The sequence below is a fragment of the Takifugu flavidus genome, chromosome 16 (assembly GCF_003711565.1).
Source record: "Takifugu flavidus isolate HTHZ2018 chromosome 16, ASM371156v2, whole genome shotgun sequence".
NCBI classification, from domain to species: domain Eukaryota; kingdom Metazoa; phylum Chordata; class Actinopteri; order Tetraodontiformes; family Tetraodontidae; genus Takifugu; species Takifugu flavidus.
This window is the reverse complement of record NC_079535.1, coordinates 2,251,025-2,269,558: the sequence shown is the minus strand read 5'-3', so window position 1 is coordinate 2,269,558 and position 18,534 is coordinate 2,251,025. Positions and strand designations below refer to the sequence as shown.

The 18,534-nt window shown below is 44.7% G+C and overlaps 1 protein-coding gene across 2 annotated transcripts in view; it reads right to left on the bottom strand.

The window, feature by feature from the left end:
• alk (ALK receptor tyrosine kinase) overlaps positions 1-9,508 on the bottom strand; it is a 264,817-nt gene extending 255,309 nt beyond the window's left edge. The window contains exon 1 of one of the 2 annotated variants that reach the window (XM_057058765.1): positions 8,036-9,508. In XM_057058765.1, the coding sequence (XP_056914745.1) occupies positions 8,036-8,780 (745 nt within the window). In that variant the 5' untranslated portion in view covers positions 8,781-9,508. The remainder of the gene's footprint in view (positions 1-8,035) is intronic. The other variant, XM_057058766.1, reaches the window with a different exon arrangement.
• Positions 9,509-18,534: the final 9,026 nt, after the last annotated feature.

Below are 18,534 nucleotides of genomic sequence, written 5' to 3'. Positions count from 1 at the left end.
GGATCAAATTGGCTGCTTCTGTGGAAGCACTAGGGGCAAATGTGGGATATTATTCTGTATTTCTAAGTGCGACCATTAACCCGTCATCGACTTTAAGACAGAAGGGCGTTCACTAGAGCCCCCTACAGCCACGCATGACCAATGGTGCAAAAACTCGGGCCTGGCGGTGCTATAAGAGTACGGGCACGTGGGAACACACTACAGACATGGCCTGACATTGCATCAATTGAAATATTCAGATTTCTTCATCACTCCAGCTGGCAGAGATTTTGTTGGCACATGAGCGCGCCCTTCTTATTCCCTGGTGCCTCGCATTTTCTGCTTATATGTTACTTGTTGCTTTGGAGCGTAAAAAGGGTGTTTTAATGAGTAAATTAGTGACAAATTGACTACATTACTAGGTACTTGCATCAATTAAAAACAAATCTGTTGTAGAAAAAACGTTTATTTGAATAAAAATGACCACAACCAACTTTCAATTGGTGATTCATAAATGTCTTATATTTAAGGGTATTTACCTGGGAGGAACATTTTATCTACTTAGATGTAAATGTGTTTTTTAGTGGCTAAGCCTCGACTCAGAACCACTGGGAGCAGGCTAACACTTGAAGTCACTCTGGTCTTTACTGGTTTTGCAGTGTAGCATTTAACGCGCTCTTTTGCTCTTCGTGCACCCGTCACATTTTAAATTACAACATTAACCTACGACTTAATTTTGCCACCGCTGATATGACTGGAATGCCGGGAGCTGTTTGTAACCTTTCAAGGGTAGACGAGCGGAGGACAACCCAGCCAAAGTTGAGACTTTATCAAACTTCTCCTCGGTGCCCTCCTCTCTGCTCCAGCTGAGAAGATAAGCCGACTCGAGGCGTGGGTGAGATCAAAACAGCCCCGGTGCCGCTCTGTATTCACTGCACTTCCAATCATCTCGGAGCCTGGGCAAAGTTATACTTCCATCCCTTCAGCTGGTCAAGACCACTGAGCATGCTGGGACTCCGTACACCAGAGGGCCACAAATGAACTGTCTGGTGGCAAAGCTGCTCTGACTACACACACACACACACACACACACACACACACACTTGTATTTCTATCTCTTTCTAATACACTTCCAAACTCCCTACTCTAACCCTCACCACCCGTTTTAACCCTTCAACCCTGACCTTAACCTCAACCTTAAACCCATGTCTTAACCCTCCAACAGTGCTTTGAAATTGTGGGGACCAGCCGGGCAAAAAACGTCCTCAGTTAGGTGAGTATTTTGGCACTGAATGGGTAACAAATACAAGGAAACACACACACACACACACACACACTATAGATATGACAACCTTCCCAGAAAGGTGAATGGAGTGGACGGAGCTACAGAGGATTAGGAAGATAAACAATAACCTGCTCTTTATTGCCTTTAATGGTTAATCAAATCTCATTCAAATGATTCTTGTCCTGCCATGATGGTTCTCAACAATCCCATTAAAGATCATAAAGGGAGCTGGGGATGTGTCCCAAGAGCACTCAGAGCGCAACTCAAAGGCTTTCATGTGCACAATGCCTCCGCCGCATCAGTTAACGCCTTTTTAACTGCAGGTGAACCCCAGCAGCTCCTGTTCAGCCTCTGATGTTTCTTGGTTGGTGGTTAACGTCGAAGGGATGTGCTTCGATTTAATAAAAAAATGTGCATTTTCATTAAATTTGTGACAACCAAGATCAATCGAGGGAGGATTGGAGAAGTGGAGCTTTACTAGACCATTAGGGAGTTCCACTTTCTGTGATGTACATATGTAAAGAATAAAGGACTCAGCTATAAACAGCAAATAAAACCCTCTCCTCAACCTTTATATCCACCAGACATTAAAACTCCCCAATCCATATTTTTATATTATACCACAATAAATTGTGAAAGGGGTCAAGAGCTGCACTCATCAGCTCTGTGGAGCCTTTTTTATCTCACTTTGGATCATTGTTTTGGCACACAAACTGCTCTCTTTAACTGTTTTACTAGCTATAAAAGACACATGTTTAGCTAAAAGCTCTGCAAAAAAAGAGTCTCCGGGATGCTTCGACACCACCTCAACAGACAGGTGTTCCTTCAGATGTACATAAATAAGACTTAGCCTTAAAACTACATAAATTATATTGCCCCGCAGAATGCTGCTAATGTCCGTTAACAGATTGTGTGACCACAATGATAAATATCTACTATGTTGCTCTTCAAAACTATAGATTAATCTTTAAGTTGAAGTTGAAGTTTGATGTTGTCATGATAAGGAGGCTTTAAGTGCAGAGTTATTTGGAGTAAAAAGAAGATTTGTGTTTTGTAAAATCCAACAAAAAAGTTTGACTACAATAAAAAATAGACTGTATGAGCAGCATAAAGGGTTCTATTAAAAATCTATATTTTCAGCCGTCTACTACTTTGCAAGATGTAATGTCCTTCATTTATACACAATTTGTTTTCTTGTTTTGTGGATATGGTTGATGTCAGCGAGGGAGCTCTGCATTCGGTTCCAGAGCAGAATACATTTCCGTCTGGACTTGGCTCTGAGCTGAACTCCTGCACCGCAACCTCCTGTAAGCATCACCATTAATCAAAGCCGGCAGGTTGTGGTTGTGAAAAGAAGTGGCATAAATAACTAAAACATTGGGTAGGGGGTGGGGACGAAGAGAAAAGAGACCAAAAATGAAGACGTGAAAGTGTGAAAAAGGGAGAATCACAGCCAAAGTCACCTTGGGGGCGACTCACTTACAAAACACCCGTCCCAGCATTTCCAACAATGGGAGCGATTAATATCCTGAAAAGGTGTTTCTGCTGTTTACATTGTCAAGGTGTTTATCTGTGACTCTCAATTTGGCAAGCCTCAAAATTTCATACTGTACTGAAAGAACGAGTGACTTCAGAATACTAAATAGATTTTTCCTTCAGTGCGCCCGGGTGTTACACTCCAGCAGCTCCAGATTCAAATTAATAACTGAGGTTTTCACGATAGGAAACATTGGCCACCATGTTGACGTGGGTATTTTTCTGTCCTCTGGGCCATCATGGACACATAGATGTGTGTATGTGCATGTCTGTGTGCGTGCGTGCATGCATGTGTGTGTGTGTGTGTGTGGTGTGTGTGTGTGTGTGTGTGGTCAGAGCAGCTTTGCCGCCAGACACTTCATTTGTGGCTCTGTGTACAGAGTCCCAGCATGCTCAGTGGTCTTGACCAGCTAAAGGGATGATTGGGGATGAGTGTGCGCCTGTTGTTGTACTTGTTGTGCTTGAGTACCAAAATTAACAATCTTTATTTATCAATCTATATTTTATAAGCAAAGTGAGGACATTTTTGCGAAGTGAGGACATTTTGGCTGGACTTTACAACTTCAAAGGCGTTTTTGAGGGTTAAGACAAGGTTATAAGGCTTCGGTAGACTTGGGTTTAGGTCAGGGTCGGGGTCGGGGTCAGGGTGAAGGGGTTCACTGGGATGGTTAGGGTAAGGAGCTGGAGAATGTTTTATGCCTAAGAAAGTCCTCACAGAGATAGAAGTACAAGTAAGTGTCTGAGCTCATTGAATATCAAGCGCGCCTGATATCCAGATTTCTTTGCCGACTCAGTCGGTCACACTTAATGCCAAAATTATGACTGCCTCACCCTGATTTCTGGGAAGAGCAACAGCCAGTTGGCGCCCATACGACTAAAACACCTAAAATCATGTTTAGAGTACAGCAGTCATCAACATGCAATTTAAAAATGTTCTTTTGTGGCTACGTCTTTTTATTCTCATCTGCCACTTTGAAAGATCAAATAAACTAATCTGGAGGATCCTGTTGTAGAATCCGCCATGCTCTCATCTTGAATGCATAAAGAAACACATGTGGAACGAATAGTGAGACGAGAGTGTTCTTGCTTTCATTTCTAAACCTTTGGATTGTCCAGAACTCAAGCCTGGCCGGTGGCCAACACTGGTTCACACCAGGGTGGGATTCGTGTTATCGATCAGCTGTGCAGAGTCCCGCTGGTCCATCAGAATGTCATGGCGCCACCACTGAGTAGCAACCTGATCATAGAAAATGCATAAATAATAAAGCAGTGAGTCATTCTGACTTCTTATCGATCTTTCCATTAGGGGCTGATTGATACAAGGTTTAAATGTCAAGAGTTTCATTGAACTGGCGATGGCGTGTCACTTCCTGTGTCTGTGCAGCTTTCCACCTGGATAGACTGACTTAAAGGTCAAAAGATGCTGCTGCCTGGTACCGTTTCAGGCTTTTATGCACCCTCGTGTTGTTGATGCTCACTTGTTGGCTGTATTTGGGCATGGTACAACTCCTCCCAGGCAGGTCAGCGACGTGTCTGACATGATTCTCAGAGCCATCGGATGACTGCACGGGTCAACTGTGACTGACGGCTCTGAGTGGAAGACCCCGAAGGCTCTGATAGAAACCAAGCAGTGCGCTCTGAAAATGGAGTTTGCTTTGGAGCCCAATTAAAAGCAAATGAATGTGTATGATGGAAGAGAGAGCAATAGATGTAATCAACACACTCTCTGTTGTCCATTTTGTGATTGTGTTGTTTTTTCTCTCTTGATAGAAGTTGACTGAATTAATGTATCGGCTCAGCCGTGGGGATTTTAACAGATATGTACTTCATGATTAGTTATCTGGTTATCTAGATCTGGTCTCTTCTATAGCGTGTCTGGTTTTGCTGTCCTGGAATTGATTTCACTAAGCTTTCCTTTCATTTCCTTGACTGTTTTATTCCTTCCAGGGTCATGGGGAGGGTGCTGGAGCCCATCCTAGCTGCAGGTGGGTAAAGGCTGGGTACCAGCTCATCCCAGGGCCGAATATGAGCAATTTTGGGTTTGGTTCCTTGCTCAAGGGTACCTCAGCATAGTTCTGAAGGTGTTATGGCACCTTCCTCTTCTACCAGAACACCTTCCGTGTTTTGTCTGCACCGGGTATTGAACCGAGAACCCTCTGCCTCTCAAAAAACTGAAATGATACCAAATCAAAATTCAGCTAATGTTTCCAGGTATTGTGATTGGGATTTTAATTATGTATAAATCATGTCACTATACACACTTCAGCCTACCACTAGGGGCCTCACTTTGAGCTCTTCTCTTGTCCTCATATTCCACCATTACTTGTGATTAAAAAAAAAAACCCTGAATCAAGTCTTGTTTTCTGCACTCTGTTCAGAGAAGAGGAAGCATCCAGGATGAAGGCTAGAAGTCTTCTCAGGGTAACCCTCTCAACAGGCCTCGAGCAGCGTTGGATAAACAGCGGACCACGCGTGTAGACTCACAAATTTAGTGCTGGGATTCTTTATGGTTCAGAAGAAATCACTTTATTTATTTGCCTTACAGCGAAGACATCAACACAAATCTGTTGTAAGCCTCTCAAAGGAAATGGTGGATTCTCACTTGGAAATCTTGCGACCGCAATAGCTTCTGGGGCAAACATGGAAAGAAAAAATCCACACCCACACAGCCCCCCCCCCTTCCCATTTCCCCCGCTATACATGTCTGTGACAATGCTTTTCATCATTAACTTGTCAACAGCTCAGCAGTAGGTGCATGTTGGTTAATGAAGCGAGGCCCTCTTCCTCCTACCAACAATGCTGAGATCATTTAATGATTCCCAGCAACCTATTTATGGTACCACTCCATGAGCACAACAAAGGTTAATAAAGTAGAGGTCAACTCCTTATCACACCTGCCCAGCAAGGTTCTTTCTTTTCCCCAATGGTTCATTGATACATTTCTCATTAATGATCCTGCCCACACATACAGTGGATGAGTATAAATGCAGGGTGTAGCATTTAGTATCTTCCCAAAGGGACATTTGCCCGATCATCAAATTATCCCAGGTGCCGTGGCCGGCGTTTATTTCCTGCTAATAGCCAGTGTTTTACTAGAGGCTGGGAAAAAGGGTAACAAATACATAATGCATACAAATATCCAAAGAGCAGCCAATCAGAGGTGTACAAGAGCCAATGGAGCGAGACCAGGCAATATGGAGATGAGTGGAGTCATGTGCAAGCCAGATGAACAGATGTATGAGTGTGTGTGTGCGTGTCTGTGTGTGTCTTTTGGGGGGTCTTGCGTGGGTCTGCACATTAATAGTGAGTAAACAATTGTGCCTTGTCGATTCTCATAGAGCTTATAGGCTATAAAGGCGATCTGTGTAAACACGATGTTGTAGAAAGCGGAAAACAATGTAAGCCCACTTGTGGAACCAGCTTCCGTCTGCCTGCGTCAGTAGCTATACTCTCTCCTGTCTTTAATGCTAATACACACATAACAGGTATCCTAATATTAACAATTGTTACCATGGTGTCATGACTGTCATATCATAACCAAGCCAACAAAGTATATTCCAAGCATGCTAAACTGCCTCCCGTGCATGTTGTCGGATAACAATACTACGAAATAAACAGTGATTTTGTTGTTCTTTTTCTAATTTCCTTAATGTCAGACAAACAATGCTGTAATTTGTCCCTTTCTCACCGCGATGTTGTCAACCGGCATCAGAATGAATCCTTAAAGTTATTCCCCACTGGGGCTTCCTCCGGGCACTCATTGTTCAAACTGTGATCAATTTCTGACTAGTTTAAGGATGAATGAGGGATGTAAAATAAGAGGAGCGATTAGGGGTGGCAGTTTGCTAAGTCAACTGAGAGCTGCGGGCACATAGCAGAGCATTCAATATATCAATATTCCCTTTTCTATTGTGTTGCTTTTGGATCTTAAATAGGCACTAAACTCTCGGTTCCAACTTCAAAAACTCCATTTCATTGCCGTTTCAGCCATAAAACACTGTGACTGATGCTTTCTGAGATTCGTCGAGCCATGTTTGAGCAACAGGTAGAGCATGTGGTTACTGTGCTACTCCGCCAGAGGAATCTTGATCACCAGTTTGTGATAAGAGAGCTGCGTTCAAGCAACCCATTTACTAAAAATGACGACCCGTGACTCCCCACCTGCAGGCCCCAGCTGCTCTGTCCTGGATGCCTGCAGGGACCTGTCCTACGATGCACTCGGGTGTCTGTTCTACCCGTGCATCCAGCTACGAATGCAAACAAGACTCTCAGTTGAAGCCCTTCGAAACATTCGTCACGGAAGATTTGGCTCCGATAAAATCCTATACCTCACCACATCACATGGTCTGCATCGAACGATTTAAAGCATTAGCATGCCCGCATGCAGCCTATGGGGAGCCTCGTTCCTCCCTCCTCCTATCGGCTTTCTATCCAGCCTGGCCTGATAGGTTCCATTGCGTTCTTTTTTTCTTTTTTTTTCCTGGGCCATCCTCCTTCATCAAAGTGATTAAGCAATTACACTGATTGTGCCGATGCACAGAAGGAGGAAAAGGCCCTTGAGTATTGAGTGCTAAAGCTTTCTTGGAGATAACCGCTTAATTTGTGCCTAATCAAAATAAAGCCTGTACTCTTAAATCTTCACCCACCTTTCAGCGCTTTGTGGCTCAGGGAACACAGCACTGAGGGGAGAGCAGATCTGTTTCTCAATGTATCAGGTCGTGTGATCTTTTCAACATTAAAATGGACACCGGAGTCAGACATCATGCTAAAAACACCCACAACAATGAACACATTAGCACTGGTTATGAGAGAGAAGGCTGAAGACTTAAACAGGAATCCCAGCTGGAAATATCTGAGAGGTTTGGGACTGAATCAACGTTCAGTTTTTCTCTGGGTTGTGGCTGACATCAATAATGAATCAGGAGTGTGGAGAACAGCAATAGAGCTTAATGGATAGATTCTTCCACACACACACACACACACACACACACACACACACTCGCCTACACTAGTCATCATTCCCACATTAGAGCTCAGCAAACAGCCTGGCTGTCAGATACTAACGGGCGATCACGTGATTAAACCCAGCAGAACTGAAATCACGGCATTGAACGTGTGGCCGCTGTGGCGCGCGTGTCCGTGCGCGCTTTGTACGCACGTGTAAATGAACAGCATCACAGTGAGAGGGGAGGGGTTTGCTGGGTGGGTGGGTGCGTGAGAACGGGGGGGACTCACCCCGGGATGATATCTGAAAGAAGAGGCGTGGGTCTGCGGCGCGTATGGCCGCTGTGTATCGATCCTCTACCCCAGGCACCTGCGCTTTTTTCTCGGGCATGAGACGGACCCTGAGCCGGCCTCCCTGCGCGCCCAACCACCAAAGCAGAACAGACGTGAGGTCAATTTCCAGGGTGAAGACTGGGGCCTCTTCGAACACAGACAGCCCCCCGCATCCTGTCCTGACTATATCCTCCCCGATTTCCACGACAAATTGGTTGGATTTCCGACTGGCTTTGGTCATGCCCAAATTCAGCACTTTGGACAACGGCCTCTTGTAGAGGAATGGGAGCTGTCCATTAGCAGACGCGTTCCTCTGCGCAGAGTCTGCAGTGTCTACAAAAGTAGATATAATCTTCTGCAGAGGGCTGCAATGCATTTTTAAGTTTGCGCGCACGGTGTAATATCCTCGTAAAGTCTGGCCGTCGCGGTTCAGGGGCCTCTTTGTGAACGACTCCAGGTAAAAGCGCAACAGAGAAGGGACCGCAAAATCCACCGCGAGGGTTTTCCTCTTCATCCTGGAGTTTATGGTTTGGTTCAAGTCTCTTTTGCCGCCGGCTTCCCCGCTGCTGCCACCGCTGCTGGCTGTGCCGTTGAAGTCGGCGGATGGGGGATCCATCCCCGCTGTGGTCCGCGTCGAGGCGCACTGCAGCCCGGCGAGAAATGCCGCAGAACATGCGAGCACAAACAACAATCCAGTGTTCATGATGAAATTTTAGAATGAGATAGAAATGCTCCGATCCCGCCGTTCGTTTCCACTCCGCTCCGTCACATACGCAGATCACAAAGTGCGTATCGATGATCCTGCGGGTCCTGCGCCTCTGTGCCGGTGCGCACCCGTGGCTACAAAAGAGGAGCCGGGCTTTTACATTTGTTTGCCACTGATGCCTGCGGTCGTTCTTCTATTCAGAAGGTAGAAAAGTACCATATGCCCCCTCTCTCGGATCCTCAGACGCGCGCAGACGCAGCGTTTAAGACAATGCCGACGAGCGCCTGTGCGAGCCCAGCGCGTCGGTCTCCGGGACGCTGCTTAATATGCCGGTACGGTCCGCTCCGGTGCCTTTCAAAGACTCCCTGTCTCTTGGCACAGTTGTGACGGCGGTATAAGTGGTGCCTCTGTCATCGGCGGGATGCAGCGTCGCTCCTTTTTTCACAACTAAATCAGGGATTCAGACCGAGTTTGGAGAGGCGGAGCATCGATTAAACTTTAAAACACCGTCGCATCGCGCAGCTTCGGCCAAATGAGAGGCTCGGCGCCGGCGGCCCTACAGGTTAATTGTCTGTTGAGGACTTTGGCGCTTATTTGTTCAGAAGTGGCGTCGCCGGTCGCGCTGTTTTATAAACATCATTTGACGTCAGTGCGTGTCGTTTCTCTGAGCACGACTCCCCCGCGTAAACCCGCAGAAGACTCCGCGGTGATGAAGCCCCCAGCAGCACGCTCCCGCAGCCTAATGATGCCCGCGATCTTTATTGCAAGTGGAAATACCCCGCGGAAAAGCAGCAGCTCCGCTCCACAGTTTTTCCTCCTTCGAGTTTTTTTTTATTTTTATTTTGCAATGAATCGCCGAGCTTTGGTGTTACCAGAAAATGGATTGAATTAGTCTCACTCGGTTGTGTGCAAAGCGAATTATTTCAGGAGGGGGGCATTTGGGTTGCAGCCCATTTCGGCTTTGTGTTTCTCATATAATACTCACAATATATATATACATTTTTAACACCAAGTGTGTGTGTGTTAGTGTCCATCTTCCTATACTGTCAGATCAGTAGAAATACAAGAAAATGCACCTTAGAACACACTCAGGGGCCCCGCTCAGCATCCCAAAGTTGAATTTGGCGAGACGGCCGCTAGATGGCGTCTTTCTCTCTATTTCTCTCGGTGACCACACACTCATACAAAGGCGCACACACACACACACACACACACGCACACACACAGGCTTTGTAACTAATTGATTCACAATGTCTCAAGAAAGCCATATAGAGTCACAATGGACACACATTGTTCCCATTATGAGTAATTTAAGAAACTGTTTTGCACAGAATAAAATGAAAATGATAACTAGCGATGCAAATGGCATTGGTGATAATGTGATAATAATAGCACACTATTCAAATGATTGTCGGGCTCCCTCTCGTGGCAGGAAGCAGTAATATTACAAACATGTTCTTTTCATTTGGAATCAAGGCTTCATCGTTGCATCATACATGTACAATTTCCTCACAGGGTTTTACTCATTTCAGTTTTTCCTCTCCCTTAAACACATCACTGACTTGGGCTGTTTATATTTTCAGACCGGTTCGGTTTTAATTAGCTGCTTGATTCCATGAAGCTGGCGAAGCCATTTGCAATTCAGGAGGCATCTGCAAGAGAAAGAGCTCCGTTTCTGAGCGACCTGCCTTTATCTGCACGTGCAAATCACGGAGCCATTCAGAAATTAATCGAATGTTTCCCAAAACTGCATCATGGAAACATCACTTATTTAAATGTGTCTTGATTGATTGTGCAAAATTTGACTAGAGTTAAATTTGTCCTTCTTATAGACTGATACACGTCTAGTGCATCAGGACATACATATACATAAGCAATTAGTATAGAGCAACCGGGCTGAAGTGTGTGTCTTTGCATTTGTAAATGAAATATAAGGTCCAGCACCTGCTCAGTCCTGGTGGCCACCGCTGCATATTCTAAACATCCACAACTTGCTCGTTTGTTACCAGAAATACAGCCATTGCATTCATGAATATCCAAACCGTCATTAATTGGAAAACATATAATGATTGTTTACGGCCACCTGGCCGTGTCGCTTAGTTAACCTGGACGACATCGCCCCTCTTTTCATTAATGCAACATTTATGTTTGCTTTCAAATGGAACTCCATTCCTTCCTTCTGGCTGACAAACAGCCTGCTTTGTTTCCTGGCTGTTAATTGAGATACAAAAGTAGCGCCTGAATTGATAATATATTTCTTGATTGATTGCCGTCTTGAGGAGCTCCCAATAACGGAATCGCCCTTCCCAGGAGTTGCTCTTTGCCTCCATTTTCCTATTTATTCTTTCGTCCAAGTCTCTATTGTATCGGCATGACTGGGTGAGGCACTATTGGTTTTGTTGTCATTGATTTGTCTACCTGCACCTGCTCACACTTGCTGTGCTCAGCAGTGCTGAGACACTAGCTTTAAATTTAGCGAGCCAAACTCACATCACCATGTGTCGCGTATCCTGGGTTCAAGTTCGTATTTGGAAAGACGTCGCCGCACATGAGCGCGTTTGCCCCAACTCATGGGGCGACGCTTGCAATAAGCAGCACAGCACCAGACAGGCTATTTTCTGCATTCGCCACGCATTACCGAACATCTCGACACATTATTCACAAGTTGTTTTATTCATAGCCAGAGAAGGTGAAGAGTCATAAATGGTGTGGGAGGGACTGAATGAAGCTTCTGTGGTGGTGGAGAGGTGCTACAAATAGCAGCATGGACTAGGTTTCTATATATGACATGTAGGTTGACCTCAGGAGTTTTTTTAACTACCTGAGTCAAGAGGAGTCAGGACACTTACTGTACCTACGGAAGTACATGAACAGTGGAAACTGTGTAGCCTTTCATTGACACAGTGTAGATGTAGTTTCATTGTTTTTCCTTACTAAAAATTGTTGTTCCGAAAAAAAAAAAATCCTTTTTAAAAGAAGGAGGTTAAGGTCAAAACTGGACTTGAACTACGGCTAATTGCTTCTATTCTCTAGTTCTCATACAGTTTTGTTGGCTCTGTTCATTGTGAGCTGTGATTAAAATGCTCATGCTTATTTAACACCATCTGTATTTAACATTCATGGGGTCAAAATAGTTGCCATAATTCCTTAATATTATTCAGGTGTGTGTGTGTGTGTGTGTTTGGCGGGGGTGTTGCTGTTTTAACTAAATGAGTCAGAAACATATTTTGATGTCAATAAGTCTTTAAGCACTACAGTAACATTTGGTTCCAAATAGAGTCCATTTATTCTGGAAATTAGTTTTGGACATAACTACGTCTTTAGCCCTCATCAATTATCTAGAAAACTCTGTGATAAAGAAAGAAATTGGTGACCCAAAAGTCCAGCTCAACTCCCATTATTGGTTAAAACTATTGGTTTATTATCTGTAATTGGCAACTTAAAAGCCATTAACACAGTCAATTATGTAACAACTGATGAACCCATTTTCACCTGATGAACCCATTTCCACCATCAAATCTCCGCTATCCACTAGACACAACCTTCTGGACCCCAAATGCTTCCCAGCAACAGTTTCCCCAGCATCCTCTCCATGTTTGGTATCCACCTCACTGGTCACTGTGCAGCGAAAGGTCGACAGTGAAGTGGTGGTGTGATAAATTGCAATCAGATAAGTTCTTACAAAGACCCTTCCCCCTTTAAGCACCGCGTTCTGTGATGCCCAGCAAACCTCATAAATCAGCTGCTGAGTCCCCAAAACTATCAGCCACCATCATTCTACTTCACGGCCAGGTTCGTCCACTTCCTGCACATCTCATCAGCACTCCAACGCTGTTTGTGGTGGAAGAGGAGATGAATGTTTCATCACAAGCTGCTGGGGGAAAGCAAAAATGTGTTCCCCGCGTGCTCTGTTCAGTCTCATCGGTCCACCTTTGTTCCCTTCTTTGCTGCCATTTGTTATCTTTTGTCTGGTTTGGCTTTTATGCATGCACAACAGCCCCCTGCAACCGAATCACGGATGGAGCAGCCCAGTCTTACACACCAGAGCCATGTATTTTACAGTGTCAAGGCAATGGTCTCGGCTCCTTTAGCATTCCTGCCCGATTACATTTTTGTCTTCGTTCCATAAATCAAACGGCCATAGCTGCTCAGCTGCATGAGAGGAAAATGGCTTTCGAAGCAAATAAGGAAGAGGGAAAGGACATTTTCAGAAAATGTGTTGAGGTGTGTCATGTCGAAGGCTGTTATAAGAGTGTGCAGTTGTTACCTCATGTGATTCCCACTCTCGCAGGTGGAATTATAAACTTTTGTTAAGTGGTAGCTCTCTGGGTAGTGGTGTTAAAAAGTGCCTTTTGGCTCTGGTCCACCGAGCCAACTTATGAGCATGGGCACACGAATGATTGGGTGACTTGCTTCAGCCAGGCTCCAGCCCGTTTAAAAAAAAGATGCTACAAACCAGCACACCAGTGCCGGCACCCTAAAACCATCATTTGGATTTTGATTTACAACAGTGAATATTCAGCCCCATGACGTGCACAGCATGATCTGCCAGATATCAGATCCCTCAGCCTTTTACAGGCGCTGTGATTGAGCCGGTTATGGCAAGTGGTCACGGTTGGTTTGAGAAATGGCACCAATTAGTCTTTGCAAAGGTCCGTGCCTCTGGTGTGTGAGCCATTAAAAACTGTCATGCGCCTGGTTCATGCAAAGCACATAATCCATAGAGAGGGCTGAGGGAGTGCATGAGATCTCCGAGAACCCTCACCCATCTGTCTGCCGATAAACCATGTGATTAAAAACTGCCTTCCTGCTGTTCCAAGTCGAGATTGACGGTGTAAAATTAGGGGAATGAGATTTTCTTTTGACCCTTTTCACATTGGAACAGCGTTTGGATTCCTCAGCAGTGCCCTGAAGGTGTTCTGGTACTTCTCCCTATGACCAGAGCACCCTCCATGTTTTGTCCACCCCAGGGCTTGAACCAAGAACCCTCCCTGTCCCATCGTTCCACTTCTGAGCTATCTCCACCCTCCAGTTTGTCAGGTATTAGGGTAAAACTAGCTGAGGGCATTCAAAAACACTACTTGTCCCCCAGATCAATTTATAATGTGAAGTTGATAAAGATTAAAGGATCACCTTTGCAGATTGATGACCAGGATGGGCCAAGGATCCTTGACGCTCCACCAAAACCAGTAAAACGGAGGAAAAGTTAAAAAATGCTTTTGGGGTCTTTGAGAGACGGTCAAAATGAGGATGGGGGGATTATTTTGCTCAGTTTCTTCTGAAATACCAGCTTCTGATTAAGCTATATTTTGTTGCTGTTGAGCTCTGTTGGGGAAATTCCTTCCATTAAATTAAGGCAACATTAATTTAAAAACATTACAGAATTAACAACTGAATCAGTGCTGCCGCACAATTAACTCGCTGCTAATTATGTCTACTTGCAGTTTAGCTCTGGGCACACAGTAAGTATGAGTTCTGATTGTAAAAGCAACCGTCTGCACCGTTTGGAACAGGGATGATGAGACTGGGAACAGTGAAGAAAAGAAAGGGACTGTAAAAACAAAATCAGTGCATTAAACGGCACCGAGACATCACACTGAGGTCAACTCGGCTAATTTGTTTGGAAGCCAATGCTGTTTTCATAAATGGAAAATGGACTGTACTTAAATAGCACTTTTCTAGTAATCTTTGGCCACTCAAAGGGCTTCACGTTAAAAGTGTGAATTCAGTCTGTCGCATTCACATGGCAGCCAAACGGAACAAGGAATAAGCAAATAGAAGCTGCTTCGGGGGGCTTTTTGTAAGTTGGTATCCCTCTCAAGGGCCCTACGACATGAAGCATGCAGGGTTTGAATTAGGAAGAAACCACTCTGCCACCTGAGCTAATTGATTTGCATGAGCAGATTAAAAAACCCCAGAACAAACTCACGTTTCTGTAGTAGCCGTGTTTGGTAATCACAGAATTTTGTGTGATTTGGTGCTGTGCTGACAGCTTTGCCCTGGCAATGTCATATGAGTGATACAGGGATGTGTTATGTGTTGTGAACTGTATTTGTTCTTGGCTCTGGGGCTTTGAAATGTCGAATGAACTCGGCAATATCTGTTAATATCCTCCTGTCAGGCAGCCCTGACGGGAGGATCAGGAAGCTGAGAACACAAGGAACACGCACTGCATGTTAGCACTGCTGCATTCGGGCTCTTACATATAGGTCCATATATAAAAACAGTTCTTAGATTAGATTAGAACTTTCCGTAATGCTCATATGGAGCGCAGGAGTGAAAATGTTAATGAATCTGGTCAGCTATGTGGACTGATAATAGTGAGACAAAGATGGTGAATTGAATAGGCATAGTGGAACAGAGATGGTAAAGGGATGAGCATAGGTTAATCACTAGTTATGGTAGGCCTAAGACGATTATGGGATCAGTTGTAGGTGGAAATAGGTGGTAAATGGACAAGGTCATGAGAGCCATTTCCATGAGCTCTGCTTATCTCTCCTCTCCTCTCCTCCCCCTTCTCCTCTCTCTCTACCCAGTCCTCCCATCAGCAGGAGGGTCCCCCTACATGAGCCTGGTCCTGCTCAAGGTTTCTTCCTGTTAAAGGGGAGTTTTTCCTTGCCACTGTTGCTTGTTGGGTGTCAGGCCCTGGGATTCTGGAAAGAGACAATTTTGATTGTAACAGACACTATATAAATAAAGATTGATTGATTGATTGATTGATTGATTGATGGATGGATTGATTGATTGAGAGCGATGTACTGTTGTCAGTTTTGGTGGACGTCAATGATTTTAGAGTTGTATTCTTAGTTGAAACTGTTAAATTAAACTGCTAGCAAACTTTTGTTTTAGAGGCAGCAGGGTGTTTCTGGCATTACACAGAATTCCATTAATGGGTATAGAAGTTGGACAAGCATTAGCAGGTTCACAGTGACAGATTACCTCACAAGGTAGAGGACTGTTGCGAAATGTGGCCAGAAAATACTGCTTAATGACCGATCTTCACTAATAATCCTGCCTCCTTGTGTACTGTAGCATGTGACCTATCCCCGCGGAGAAAATGCAATTAAACGCTCAGCTTTTTTCGGATGAATATATCCTTTTTTTAAAGGTTTAATCACAGCAGCAGTTGCTTGACACCTGCCACAACACGATTCCATTCGTCCCAATCCTTGCAAATCGTTCAACTGTTCTGTCAGCCTAACCGTGTGTGTCTGTTTCTTTCTTCTTCTCTTCACACAAACTGTGTTCTTCCTCCAGGCTAGGAAGGGGGAGTATGACACTGGAATCTGTTTGTGTTTGCCTTATCGCATCATCCTGTTGGCTGGGGCCCCTCATAATGAATTCATTGCCTTGGTCCGTTCCAGCACTTTTGGGGCTTTATCAAAAAAAAAAAGAAGAAGAAGAAAACGTTTAAAAACTGACAAGCTGACCGCTTTCAAGGGAATTCATCTTTCCCAGAAAATGGATTTGTACGTAACCACAGGCTTCCGAACTAATGAAAACGATATAGGTTACAGCCTGGTGCGCTCCCAGGTTCTTAGCGAAGTCAGCTGACTTCCAAACACCCACACACACACACCAACAGTACTTTGAGTTCTTATAATGAAATGTTGGATTAAATCTCCAGTTTTCCTTGCTTAGAGCTTCCAAGCACATCTGTGTGTGTAAGTGCGTTTGTGTGCGAGAAGTCTTCTCCTTGTATGGTCAAATTGAGCATTCACACACAATTTGCTGTTCCAAGGAGAAGAAGCGCCTGAGACCCCAAGGAGATGGAGACATGATTTCTTGCTCTCTTTTATCTTGTATAAGTTGACCTGTGGGTAAAAGATTTAACCCAACACTTAATCAACATCAGGAGTCAATGCTGCAGCCATTCTGGCCAATTGGTGGAGTCTGGAAATTTGACTGATCATTCAATTGCATTTATGGATCACAGGGATGGGCAAATAAGTCACAGAGCTCCCCTCAATTAGTTAACCATCGACCTGGCAGGGCCTAATGGCCCATCGACAGTCGGCTTGGGCACCACAGCTGAGGAATTTCCATTCTGGATCCCAAGATGGAGCAATTGGTCGAGTAGATGGTGAGGCTCAATCTCCTTCACGGATCAAGTTTCTTAGGGAGAGGGAAAAGAATTAAGGGAGAGAAGGGGGCCGCTGTTGGGGCTGCGAGTGATTTCTCACCCGCTCCTTGTCAATATGACCCTTGCAGCAGGATGTCAAGGCTGAAAATTATAGACTGTTGGAAGAGCTGTGTTAAAGGGCACGCCCACTATCTGACTCTGTGACACTGCACATCGCAGGGGAGAGGTTAGAGATGGATTAATGGTGAATTATCCAGTGTCAGGGCAGCGGTGGGAGGGTCAGCAGAGGGGGTGAATACAGAGAGGCAGGTGAGTGGATCTACAGTCTTTACACTTGTAAAAAGAAAAGGCTATATCAATAAGAATGGAGGGTGGCATTTGAGGTGAAGCATGGGGGGGGTCTAGCAGTGAAAATAAGTCCCAAACTAAGCTAGTCAACTGTCACTTTTCTCTCTCCATCAGGCTCTCGCCCCTGTTCCTTAGTAACAGGTGAGCATGCTCGCAACGTTTGTCCCCGGGAGTATAAATCACAGCATTTATTTAGTATTCAAGTGTGAGAGTATTCACTTGTGCCTGAACAAAAAAAAAAAGACTGTAAAGCCCAGCTGCATGATTATACTGCACTTGGTATTCCAAATGCAGGGAATTCTCGAGAGGAGAGGTTGACGGAGTGGGAGCTCCTGGCCATTAAAAAAAACCTGCCAGACAGGATATTTCCCTTGCGCCGGCAATTGTTTGCTTTGACCATGTTAAAAGAAGCTCACGTGGCCCATGACAAGCTTAACATGTAACGAAGATGCCTGTTGTGTGTCCAAACCGCCAACAGATGTTTGAAGATAAGGTGATGAGGTTTAAGTCAATGGAATAATTGCACTCCTCCCACCAGGTTTAAATCAGATGGAGTGTCCAGTCCCAAGAATAGGAAAAAGATATGTTCAAGCACAATAAACTGCAAAACAATCCAAGATTGACTTCCATGTTTTCCAAGTGACTACTGAGTAATTGGATGGCCATTGTCTTTCCCAGCTCGCTATCATGATCCCAAATTTCTGCCCAATGCAGCTTTAAGACACCAGATGACCCGTTGTGTCGCTCACGTGGCTTCAGTTCTCAAGGTTTTTGGAAGCGGAGCAGTTGAGGAGCACAGCATCTGTTCCCTGTGTAATTAATGCATTTGCCTGTGTGATTATGTGTTTATTCTCTCTGCTTGACAGCCAGTGGAGCAGATTGCCAAGTGTATTTGGTTTTTCTATCCAAAATAGTCATTACATTTGACACACAGTGCACCTGTCTGCATCTGGAACACGCCGAAAGCCGTGTCACCGCTAGCAACCAGTGGAAACTTGGATGTTTTCCCTGCTGGAATTTTTGATGCACTTTGTGCCCCCCCAAAAAAGAAATAACAGAGTAACATTGAGAGAGAAACAGAGAAAAACACAAACTAGTGACATGATTTGTGTTTTGTCGGTGACCACGCTTTACAACGCTCGTTCAGGACTTTCCCATGACTCCTGTTTTTCTCAGCTGCTCCTTCACATTCAGGCCATTGAAGAGACTTGACTGTATATAAAAAAACAACTCCGCTGTGGGCAAATTGTTGCAATTTAGAACTCCACTCTTCTTTTCTATTGGTGTCTTTTATTCTATTGTATATATTTCTATGGCAGT